The 12373-nt window shown below is 39.6% G+C and overlaps 3 protein-coding genes across 3 annotated transcripts; 1 reads left to right on the top strand and 2 right to left on the bottom strand.

The window, feature by feature from the left end:
• Positions 1–160: 160 nt before the first annotated feature.
• LOC6577642 (adult cuticle protein 1) lies at positions 161–1024 on the bottom strand. Its single transcript, XM_002003557.4, has 2 exons — positions 914–1024; positions 161–846 (listed from the first exon to the last, which is right to left on the bottom strand). The coding sequence occupies exons 1-2, from the start codon at positions 917–919 to the stop codon at positions 418–420; spliced, it is 435 nt and encodes a 144-aa protein (XP_002003593.1). The 5' UTR covers positions 920–1024; the 3' UTR covers positions 161–417.
• A 2674-nt stretch (positions 1025–3698) lies between these two features.
• On the bottom strand, positions 3699–5054 carry LOC6577641 (adult cuticle protein 1). Its single transcript, XM_002003556.4, has 2 exons — positions 4944–5054; positions 3699–4818 (listed from the first exon to the last, which is right to left on the bottom strand). Exons 1-2 carry the CDS (start codon positions 4947–4949, stop codon positions 4396–4398), a joined length of 429 nt encoding a protein of 142 aa, XP_002003592.1. The 5' UTR covers positions 4950–5054; the 3' UTR covers positions 3699–4395.
• A 2525-nt stretch (positions 5055–7579) lies between these two features.
• Positions 7580–8173, top strand: LOC6577640 (ATP synthase subunit g, mitochondrial). Its single transcript, XM_002003555.4, has 2 exons — positions 7580–7754; positions 7813–8173. Exons 1-2 carry the CDS (start codon positions 7715–7717, stop codon positions 8064–8066), a joined length of 294 nt encoding a protein of 97 aa, XP_002003591.1. The 5' UTR covers positions 7580–7714; the 3' UTR covers positions 8067–8173.
• Positions 8174–12373: the final 4200 nt, after the last annotated feature.

The raw sequence follows: 12373 nt of genomic DNA, 5'->3' as shown, positions 1-12373 counted from the left end.
AAATGCCAACATTATATATCCATGCTATAGTCTGAGATTCTATATGCAAAAGCTCGCTTTGTTTGCTGCTATCATAAACTAAAAATCTTAAGTCTTTTATACACACATATGTATGTATAAATAAAATATAAATAAATAAGCAGTTAAAAAAGGATTTTATAACTTTTTTACATAGATTTATTGTCTAGAAAGAAAGTCGTTTTATGGCATTTGTTACGAAAATGGCTTTTGAATAAATAGAGCGAAATATAGTTGCGAGTGCGTTCGAAAGGGAAATTTAGGTGGATGGTGCGAGTACCCTGTTTATAAGCATTCAAGTATTTACAACATTTATCAAAATAACATATTCAAGTCCAGTACAAGTTCCAGGCAGAGTGCCGCAAGGCAGGTGGTTAGCAAACATTCTCGGATTGGCGCTTAGAGGGTGCCGGGGGCGGGGGCAGCATTGATCGAGGCAACCGACTGAATGTGTCCAGCCAGAGGAGCAGTGTGAACGGCGCCACGGGTCTGAGCGGTATAGACACCCTCGCGGGCAACGGCACCGACAACCACGGCGGGACCAGGACCGGCCACCAGAGCGGGGCCAGGACCAGCAATCACAGCGGAACCGTGGGCAGCCAGCACTGGACCGGGTGCAGCAAGCACGGTGGGTGCTGCTGGTGGCCAGGAGGCGACAGAGACGGCGGCGGGCCAGTTGGCAGCTGGAACACCCCAAGGCGAGGCCAGCACGGGATTAGAGACGGCCGTATAGGAGAGACCATTTCCAGCCAGCTGGGAGATCAACGGAATCACCGAAGACTGCACGCCCATGGACAGGGCCAGGGTGAAGACGACAGCGATGGCGAACTGCAGGCGAAACATAAATATCTGTTAGGCGAGTCCTCGAAAGGATTGCGATCCTTCCAATACTCACTTTCATTTTGCTAATTGGTTTTTTGCTTGGTTGCGCTCGGCTTGAACTCTTGTTCTGAACTGATCTCTTGGCAGAACCTGTGGCCAGTTTTATAGCAGAGCAAACCAGCTTCAGACCCCAACGGATCCAACAACAATGGTCAGCAAAAGTTTAACCAAGTGAGAGTTCAACGACAACTACAACTCGGCCACAATATACATACACACATACATATATATTATATATTATATATATATCTTTTGCATACATGTGATTACAGCTAATGACATGCCACATGCAGGCGTTCACATGTTTCACACTCAATACTCAAGAGTCAAGACTCAAGAGTCGAGTCTGATCGATCATAGCCAAACGATCTTGGCCATGTTCACAAATGCATTGCAGCCAAGCGAGACCCAACCCACTTTTCAGCTGCAGTTCCGGTTAATCTATTTTCACTCGCGTCAGCATTTATTTATTATAATTTTGTTCAATATTTTTTCCTATAATTACTTAATTGTTATTGTATTTCATTAGCATATAATGTGACTTGCCTGTGCTCCAATTATGGTTCGTTTCATATCCTGATTTGGGCAAGGCAATAGATCTAATTGATTTACAAGCCAATTGCTCACAGATGATATCTTTATAATATGATATGAAATGCGAAAAATTTTGAAAGTAAAATACCCTATGAAAATATAATTATGGATAAAGCGATTATAACTAAGCAAGAACATAATTAATAAATAATAATAAATAAAAAATTTCCCAAATATGTATATATGAATGAATATATATATTCGTAGCTAAATTCATAGCCATTTAAATCATATGGCGCTCATATGGCTGATGCAAGTTTTAAATTTATTGCATTTAACAAAAAAAATTTATTCCAAATGTTTGTTAAATTTATGAAAAGTAAATAAAAATAAATAATACCTAAAAATGATACACTAATCGTATAGTATATCTATAAAATTGTGTCCTGGTCTATTACAATACATACAGGATAATATAATGTACTCTAGAGCTCCAGTCTTAAGCCATGCTTCACTTTCTACTGCACCTCGCGACGTACCCAAGTTATTCAGTGCACTTTGGGCTCCTTGCTTTCTTTTAATTATGCCGCCCTAGATAGCCAAATGGAGCGTGTTCAAATGGACTTTACATAACACTCCAGAGCACTCCCCTGTCTTTAAATATATGTATCATTTAAATGCGTGGGTGCTATACACAGTCAGAGATATATAGCCGGATTCCATGGATCCGCCCACGCTACACAGCCATTAGGTGAAACAATTAAATCGCAGCACAAGAAAAAAAGTCGATTCAATTATGCAAATGGAAAACAATTCGATTTGGATGCAAAAAAAAGGCAAAAAAAAAACTATATGAAGCTGACGAAAATAGTTTGAAACCTTGCGAATTGCAGCCGCATTGCAAACCTGTTTGAAGGCGGCAAAAGACGCCAAGAGAAGAAAAAAAGCCAAAACAAATTCAAAGCAAACCAGTCAGGTGTCGTTGCACTAAGTGCATTTTCTTTGAGCCAAGCTCAAAGTTTCGGTTAGCAAACAAACAAAATTATTAGCCAACACTAAAAGAGTTCAAGTTGAGATATTTTTGCTGATAAGCTGTAATTAGCTGTGGCTATAATTTATAGTTCTATATAGTATCAACTGCAACCACTCAAATACACTCATCTATCTATTATTATGATAGATCGATGGGGTCTCGCCCATGCACAGGTGCTGGCTGTTACCAATGCTGGGCTGTAATTAGCTTTAAGCGTATGCATAATTAAGCATACGCCCTGTAGTCGCAATTGAAATTGCGTTCAATTAGCTCGGTTGAGCCGAGCTATAAAAAAAATACCTAATGTCCAAATGTATTAAACTAAACTATTAAGTACATAGCTGTTGAAAGCACTTAAGTCCAGAGACAAAGACAACTTTAATCTCGACATTCTTTTGCGATATGCAATCAATTAAACAATCTGTAATTTTTTCAAGGTTACATCAGCGAGCACTCAGCCCAAGGTCGTCTCACGTATTAATTTGTTTATTAATTTAGATACATGGCTAAAGCTAATTTAATGACCACCTTTACTTTCCTTTTCTTAGTCACATTATAATTGGCTTCTATTGAGCAGGTGCTCAAAAGAGGCTGGGCTGTCTTTGCGCCCGGGAGAAATAAGCAGTAACCAGCTTCAGCCAACTTAATAAGCTTAATAGGTGCTTTGTAATGCAGCTAACTCGATGAGCTGACAACTTAATGCAAACAACTTAACAGGACAGAGTTGGTGATGAGGAGTTTCTGTATTGTTGACGAAGAGGAACTAAATGGAAATTTTTTTTTATCAATAAAAGACAATACATCTGTTTTACCAAAGTATCTTATTGATTTCTTAGTATAAACTGTTATTGGAGACTCTAAAGTGTCTTGGAGCTAACACATATTTTCCGTCAAAAACATTTTTTCATACAACTGTATTATATATAGGTATATAGGTAACATGATAATGCTGACAATGTAGAATCTGAACATATATAGATTTGAAGGTATAACAAAGTCTGATCATCGATTTTAGAGAGAGTAGTATAATGTAGAAATTAACTTATCTCAGGATATCAATGAACATTCTAGAATATTATGTCGTATAATTCATATAGACTTCTAATGAGCACGGCATTTTTTAGACATATGTACATAGTAAAGCAGATTTCTCAAGTATTATAAATGATCTTGCATCATTTCATTATTTTTTTTTTTTTTTTTTGTTCTTGAAATAAAACGGCATAGAATCTTCGCATAAATAAAAACGTTGAATGAATTTATTTAAAACGTTTTTCGTCAATCTTACAATTGTTGCAAATTACTTAAGTATGTTTATATGTATGTATGTATGTATATATATATGTAGAATATATACACTGAATATGTACAGATATGTTTTTGTAGTGTTGCATATACAGCTGGGGAATTACACAGAAAGAAATAGAATAGCGGATCGAGTGTGATAGATAGAAAGTATATTGTTGCAATAGATAGATAGAAAGATAGATAGATTGAAGAAGCATAAGAGGAATAGTCGGATAGGCAGGTGGTTCATAAAGTTCTCAAATAATAAGAAATTAACATGCTGTTATTTGTTGGTTGTAGTTGTTGTAATTGCAGTTGTTGGACTTATTTGCTGAACACAGGTTTAACTCAAATGTGCGCGTGAGTGCGAGTGTGTTTCAGTTGAAGAACCGAGTGGTTCTCGGATTCGCAAACGGGACTAAGAGCGGTGTGCTTAATAACTAATGGGTGGCTGTGTTGTGGTGGTGGTGGTAGAGTATCCGAGTAGAGAGTCGTTGAAATCGTGAAAAGAAGTGGATAGCGTAGAGTGAGAGAGAGACAACAACTGGTTGCGCCTGCTTCGCACGGTTCACTCCCGACTGTTGTCCTGCCCCGCCTGCCGCTCACTTCATTTGGCATGTTGTGGGTGTTTTTGGCAGCATTTACAGAGTACCGGGAGCAGGTGCCACATTCACGGAGGTGGCAGAGTTGATGTGACCGGCAAGGGGAGCGGTGTGGATGGCACCACGAGTCTTTGCAACATAGACACCCTCAGGGCCATGGGGACCCAGGGCAGCGGGTCCAGGACCCTGAGCTAGGGCAATGCCGGGAATACCAGCGTTCCAGCCGAGAGGACCAAGACCCCAGGGAGCGCTGGCCTGGACGGCAACGGAAGCTGGGCCGGCCCAGCCGTTGTTCCATGCACCATTCCAAGCACCGTTCCAGGCACCATTCCAGGCACCGCCCCACAGAGCGGGACTGCCATGGGCCACCGAGTTCACATAGGAGACACCTGGCGCAATCGCGGCCCACGAAGCCTGAGCACCGGCGACGGCGCACACGAACATGACTACGGCAATGGCGAACTGTAAGTAGAGAAAGACAGAGAGAGAGAGAGAGAGAGAGGAAGAGAGAAGGTGAGAGGGTTAGGGATCCAGGATTAGAACAGCGTTAAATAGATCTTGGGCCAACCAGAGACCAAGTCTCTTACCTTCATGTTGTTGTTGAGGGGTTTTGTGAAGAAGTTGAAGGAGTAGAAGGAAGACTTGTTGATTGCTCAGCGAACGAGTTGATTCTGATTTCGACTACCAAATTGTGGTAACTTTTATACTAAAAAATTGGCGCGGACTTCGCACAGCAAATGCATTTCCAGCAGCAGCACAAAAAAGCAACAACACTGAACTAAACAAAACAACAAAAAACCTGCCCCACACAAAAGTAACAGCAACAACAAATGCACTCAAGCAAATATATATCAAATTCGAATAAACACACAAAAACTAGACTCAAAACAACGACGACGACGCCCAAGCCAAAGGCTGGCACAAGCCAATGGCTGAGAGGCTCAGCTGGCGTCGCTGTCGCAGAATTGGAGCAGATCTGTCTAAGTGCTCTGCCCATGTACCTGGTCTAAGCCTTTCACTGCCCAGCTGCGCAGTCGGAGTCGTCGCCGTCGCCGTCGACGTCGGCGTCAAATCGTCCGGCTGCGATCTGCTGGGTGGTGTCGGCGTCTCTCTATGGAGCATCTAGTGGTGGGTCAGACGAGTGCGGGCGGGGCCGCATTGTTGCGCAAATTGCAATAAGCAAGAATTTAAAGCCGAAGGAAACATACAAGCACACCTTCACACACGTACACACACACACACATACTCAAAACTATCGGCCATAGCAATCGAAAACGCGAAAACTGCAATAACAACACCAACAACAAACGAAATTATATTGATAAAACCACAAACACATTTAAAAGCCATAAGCAAACGCTTACAGCTATGCGCACCCGCAATCCGCCAGCCTCACCTTCACCCTCTGCTGCCCATGCGCCATGCTCCACAATATTGTTTACTTGGGTGCATACAAAACATAGTTATAAGCTGCTGCTATTGTGATTGTCAGAATATTTTTAATTATATATCACTTGGCGAACTTCCATAAAAAAACTGAAATGGTCGCGTGCTTGCACTGCAAGAAAACAGTTAACACAATAAAAGCAAAATAGCGCCATTTTTGAGCGCAAGAAGTGCGCGTGCTGGTGACGTCACAAGGAACACAAATGACAGGCAAAGCGTGTCAGCGATAGTTCGATAACTTATGACTGTTAAGTTCGATAGGTAGCACAAGCCATCTCTATTTGTTGTCCTGCGCATTTTTTCTGCTGTAACTGAACTGAGTTTTGAAATGCATTTGAAATGCATTTGATTATTGTTAAATATTAAATTGAATTGGAATTGAATTTTTCTCAGTGCTGTGCACAATTGCATTTCGCTGATTCCAAAGTAGGAAGGCATGTGCGCGGGCAACGCCCAAAAATAAATATAATCAAACGCTGTCAGCATTGGCAAACAATAAAAATGCAAATAAAATAAAAAAAAGAAAATCAAATTGAACTGAACTACTTTTGCTATATTTGGAAGCATTGGCAAAGGCTTGCATACATATGTACATATGTACGTTCTGCGCATGGTCCAAGCATTCATTCAACTTGAAATTGACATAAGATGCAAATCACATTTAACACGGACCCCGCTCATTTAACGAGCAGGTCAAAAAGTCAAAGACAATTTTAAGCACCATGTTAATACACACGACCAGAACCATTTACAGACAGCTGCACGCTTTTGACAGCTACGAAAATAAAAAGAGGGAAAAAATGGGCAACCGGCATTAATCACATTTAATGTGATTATCCACGGGGCAATTGGAATGCAATCAACTTGCGCCATTACAGCGAATCCAATAAGAACCTTAACTTTAATATTCATAAACCGAGCAAATTAAATCGGAATTCATTTTTATGATTTAAGCCGTTTAAATGGTAATCAAGCGATAACTGTTTCATATTTTTCTATACAAGCCAATGATGCAATTTCTGGGCGTATTTTATTTTTTAAGTATTAGTATAACCGTTGAAGATTTCATCAAATTTGTATCTGTACTACTTTGCCCTGTACATGTGCCATTCAGGTCCATTGTTTCGTGGCAAAAATTGTATTGGGCAAAACGGTGGGTGGAGATTTAAGCCGCTTGGCTAATAACTATCTTGTCTGCATTGTAATGATCGGTCAGTTATCGCCACAAAATCGACTAATTGGAGCTGCCTGCCTGGCTCTATTCACGAAACTTGTAAGGCAAGCACCAGGCTAGCTAGCGTGAACGATTATGCAAATTTGCCAATAATTTTTATACATTGAATTGCAGGTTTTGTTCTTGCCTAAAAACAAGTTGCTTTTGATTGGCGTGAGTGTCAGACTTTTGCTGATTTTTATATTTTTAATACCTAATATGCAAAATAATATGCAAAAATAAAGTGTACGTTTTAAATATATCTATAATGCCAAATATCATATTTAATTTCTTGATTAATTTAATAGTTTACAAGCTGCCGGATAACTAATTGTTGTCAAACATTTTCGTGTCCGGAATTCCAATTCAGTGCTTAGCTATTAGAGATATTTTGGAATTCATTCTATCCTCTACATTTTGATCTCCAATTAATAAATATGCTTTATCCAAATTCATTTTCTTTTTCAATTGTTACCGATATTGAACTAGTCGATAACTATCATTTGTCACATTTACTAATTGTCATCGATATTTTGTTCAAACACTTTTCTGTTTCATTCCCACTAGCCTTGACTGCATTGTCAGCTTTAGCTTGCTTCAGCTTCAGTTCACACAAAAACTGCTTTCAAACGTGCCTCAAATCGAAACATTTTTAGACTTTTCTAACTTTTTTACTGATACTCACGTTTCACATAGAATATGGCTGGTCTAGTGGCAAAAACCAAAGCTTTAATAACCAGTAAGTGTCTAAGAAATTTCAATATAAGTAAGTTGATGCTCATCCTATTCAATTGCAGCCGCTAAGGCTCAGGCTCGTCCGATGTTTGATGAGTTCATGCGCTATGCCAAGGTGGAGCTGGCGCCGCCAACTCCCGCAGACTTCAAAGAGCTGCGCGGCGCAGCCGAGAAGGCCAAGAAGGCTAAGGGAGGCCTTGGCAAGAAAACCGTCTCAGAAGTCTGGCTAGGCGCTTTGGTCTCTTTCGAGGTGATCAGCTGGTTCTTCATGGGCGAGGTCATTGGACGTCGTCACTTTGTTGGCTACAAAGTCTAAGAGAGATGGAACTTCACCATATTATCGTATTCCATTAATTCGTTACATTATACAAATATATTTCAATTGTCTCAAGCATCAAATAAAACTGCAGCATTCACGGATCATAGGTTCCTCCATTTACTCTGACTAAAGGCCACACCTCGCATTCCATAATGCAAATCGCAGCTGTTGTGGCATTGATCTTGGACACGGCTGCTCAAATGCTACGTGACGTGCAGCCCGCAGGAGGCGTTCAAGCATCGAGGCGTTTGACCAGCTGCTCTGGCATAAATCAGACTGACACCGGCGCAATTGCATAATTCCAAACAATGCACATGTCGCACCAGAGCAACAAAAACAACAACAACAACTCACACTCACAGTGGTTGGCCCAATTTTTATGGCATTTGAATGGCTCTTGCCCTGCCCCAAAACAAGTGCCGCTTGACGCAATCTCGAGCCTCGATTGCATCATACACCAAGTCCTTATCAACAAATATTTCAGTTTTCTAACAGTGTAACGCCCACTTATGGTACGAGCCGCAGATAAATGCGAATTCCGCATTAAAATCGTATAAACTAATTATGGCCCCATTCTCTGGGGTCTGGGGTCTGGGCTCCGACTCTTACACTGACTCTGGCACTGGCACTGGCTCTAGCTCTAGCCTGTACAACAATGCTCTAGCCACGCTTCAATTCAATTTGGGAACCTGATCAACGATTTTGTTGTTGCTGTTGTTGTTTTTGTGGCCTGCAACATATTTGGCAACTGTGCAAAATTTGCTGCCTGGTTGACTGCAACGCCTTCTACACCCACGCCCCCTAAACACCTATCCTAGGCTAAACATGCTGCTCATTATTTCATTTAGTTTGCGTTTTTTTGTTGTTTTTCTTATTGTCATACTCTACTCATGCGAAAATGATTTATCGAAGTATATTTGTGCGTGGTTTCACAGAGAATAATTATTAACAATAGTTTTTATAACCTGAGCCCGTTCTTTTAAATTTATTATTTCTAAAACAATTGAAACTGCATTTAATAAATAGGACTACGACATTCAGGTCTTAAGCTTATTTTTAATTTGCAATAAGTATTTTAGAAATCTTAATAACAATTAACTATTAACTATCATAACTAACATACAGAACATGCTACAACCTATCATATCTATTACCTATAATATTACCTATAAAACCAATTGGAATACTTTAAGTACATAATAATATACTAAACTGATTAGCGAAATTGATTTAGCATAAAATATATAATATAATTATAATTATATAAAAGAGTAATCACTTATTTCTGAGAAAACAATTTCATAAAGTAAATAATTTCATCTCAGCCATTTCCTTAGAAATTTCCATATATATTTAAAATTACATATACTATTTAATTAAATAGAACAATTTAAGTGGAATTTAATTTTAAATCATAATATCATATCAGTGTGATTTATATTATTTAAATAACATAGAATAACCACTAGACATCGACTTTAACAATTCGTTTAGTAATTCAGCTCAAATCAAAATTTATTTACTTCTAAATGAAAATATAAGTATGAGTTGTAGGTCGCATATACTCGATAAGTTTTGTCTTTCTATTAGTTTTATTATTTACAAATAATTGAATTTAACTAACATTCGACTTGATTAATGGAATTCAAGTGGGTGGCCTCCGAAAACTGCAAAACTGGCGAGCCTATTGCAGCAATTGTATTTCAGTTATATAAATATATATGTATATATCTGACTATTGATTATCTTTGCTTTGCATAACTGCATAATCAATCTCTTGCCGTAATTAATCCAATTACAATTACATGTGATAGTAAGCAGAGCTAATGGCCATTAAAAGCTAACGCAATAATTAACCACTTTAGAAGTCAGACCCACTTGAGAACTGTCACAACCGAGCAGAAAAGTATTACGGGTCCGCGTCTTGTGTTTAAGTATTATATATTTAACACGTTCTATGGTTAGTTTTGAGTGCTTATGACATGCCTCCGCCTTGAAAGTTGAAGTGCTTCACGCTTCAACAATCACAGAGTACGTTTCACGGGATGCCAACTGCCAACAGCCAACTGCCGATTGCCAATTGCCAATTGCCTGTTGCCTATTGCCAATTCACTTGATAAGACCATACGCAACGGAGGTGCGGGGAAGCTGCTTAGCGAAATGTGAAATAGGCATTTGATTCGCAAACAGAACTCGTTTTTTGCATGTAAAGGAATTTAGGAATTTATAAACTATTTAGACAGGTAGTCAGTAGTTACTAGGAGTTATAGTTGATTGATTTACTATATGGAAGTTGGCAGATAAAAAGCTTTTTAAGTAGAGTTCTTTCAGATTATATTATAATAATAACTTGAGTGAAAAGTATAACTGTAGTTGGTATTAGGGTTTCTATCATAATTATCAGATCACTCTTTCGCCGAAACTGGGTGTAGAAAATATATTATTGATGAAGTCAGAATAGGTAGAAGTCGCAGAAAAATGTGCTGCGTACAGTTGGGGCAAGAGAGAAAGATAGAGATTTGTTATTCAATAAGCCGCAATAATAACTGCAGTGTAATATAAATAAAGCCTTACAGTAATACACAAATAGATATATCTTTATAATTCCTACAAACAATTAATTTAAAAAAAAATAGTCTAGAGCTATCAAAATATCCATTTATCTAACCTTAAACCTTAAACTCAATCAATACAAGTAAACGCTCAAATTTGGAGGTTAAATAAGATCTTCTCTCCAAAAACCAATATTAAGTGCTGCATTAAATTGTTCGAGAATGATTGCACTTATTTCATCACCCTATATAAACACCCTATAATCTCTCTCAAAAAATCGACTAATAAAATGCAAACACTATTAAAGCCAATTACAAAGTCAAACCTCTGCAAACTTCACTAAGATCATTTAGTCCATTAACCTTATTCGGTAATTCATAGCATCGCACCCACATGCGATCATACATAAAAAACATAAGCGCAACAGCGAAATAGAAATATCCACAGCAGCAACAACAACAACAACAACAACAACATGCGCTACAAACAAAGCCCAAGTCACAAACAAGATCGACAAACCGGCAGCAAAAACCAAATTGCACGGGCGGCGCATGCCAAATGCGTTGTTGGCCCAAATGCCAGACTTGGCCTTGGCTCAAGCTGCCGTTGAAGTGATGTTGAATGCAGTTGCAGTTTCTGTTGCTGTCGCGCATTTAGTGGGCCAAAAGCAGCTGCGTGCAAAATAGAAACCAGTAAAGTGCGTTCGTGCGTCCAATGAACCGACAAGCCGACAAACAGGAAGCGTTTCGACTGTAACCGAAAAGCTGCGTAAACTTGAACTTGGACGCATAGAAGGAAATTTGTCACACACACACAGCGACTGCGTCATGCGTTCGTTCTGCGTGCACGCGTAGCATAGGGAAGCAAAAAGCGAAAAAGCAACAACAACGACAAGAAAAACTGAGCAAAAAAGTGAATGGCAACTGGCCGGGCAAGATTTATGGGCAATTGCCATTGGGCGCGGCTGCCAACATGACATGGTAACAACAACAGCGTCGAATGCTACTGCGTGTGAGCTGGAACTAGCTGTGACTGCAGCGGGAACTGGAACTGAAACTGTAACTGTAACTGCAACAACTCTTAACAGGGAACCTGTGGGCGTCGATTGACAATTGCAGACACACGTTCAGCATTTGACACTTTTATTGAAGCGGCCATTTAGCGCTTAAAGCTTATCAGGCGCTGCCTAAATGCGATTTCGTAACACTGGAGGGATGTCTGGAAGCTGTGCACATCGAGCGCGAGTACATTCACCAGAAATTCAACACATAACTGTAAACAGTAGGTGGAGCGAGGGACGGCAAGGCAATGTAGGTGGTGTTAAGGCGGATCTGAGGTCCCCGCTTGCATACAATTATTTAAGCTGGCCGTATCAAGCTTTGCTGTTGTTTATTTTATTTTAATTTTATTTTATTTTTTTTTTACATTACGTGAATTTTTCTATTAATAATTGCGAGTGCCGTTGATCAAGGCAAACAACCCCTGCTCCACTTAAGCCAAACTCTCGTTTTCAGTTGCTGTAACAGCGGCAACAACAACAACAACAACAACAACAATAACAGCAGCAGCTCGCAGAGCGGCAGTTAGCAACAAGTTAGCCAGATGTGTGGCCCCTGACGCAGTCGCAGTCGCAGGCGTAACTGCAACTGAAAAATGATAGTAGAGTTTAGTCAACGCCCCCCTGAAGCGGTTTCATTAATTGATTGACGTATTTATATGATTAATTGTAGTGCAGCTGGGAAATGATTAGA

The sequence above is a fragment of the Drosophila mojavensis genome, unplaced genomic scaffold (assembly GCF_018153725.1).
Source record: "Drosophila mojavensis isolate 15081-1352.22 unplaced genomic scaffold, ASM1815372v1 contig_36, whole genome shotgun sequence".
In the NCBI taxonomy this organism is placed as follows: Eukaryota; Metazoa; Arthropoda; class Insecta; order Diptera; family Drosophilidae; genus Drosophila; species Drosophila mojavensis.
This window is presented reverse-complemented; position numbering and strand designations above follow the sequence as displayed.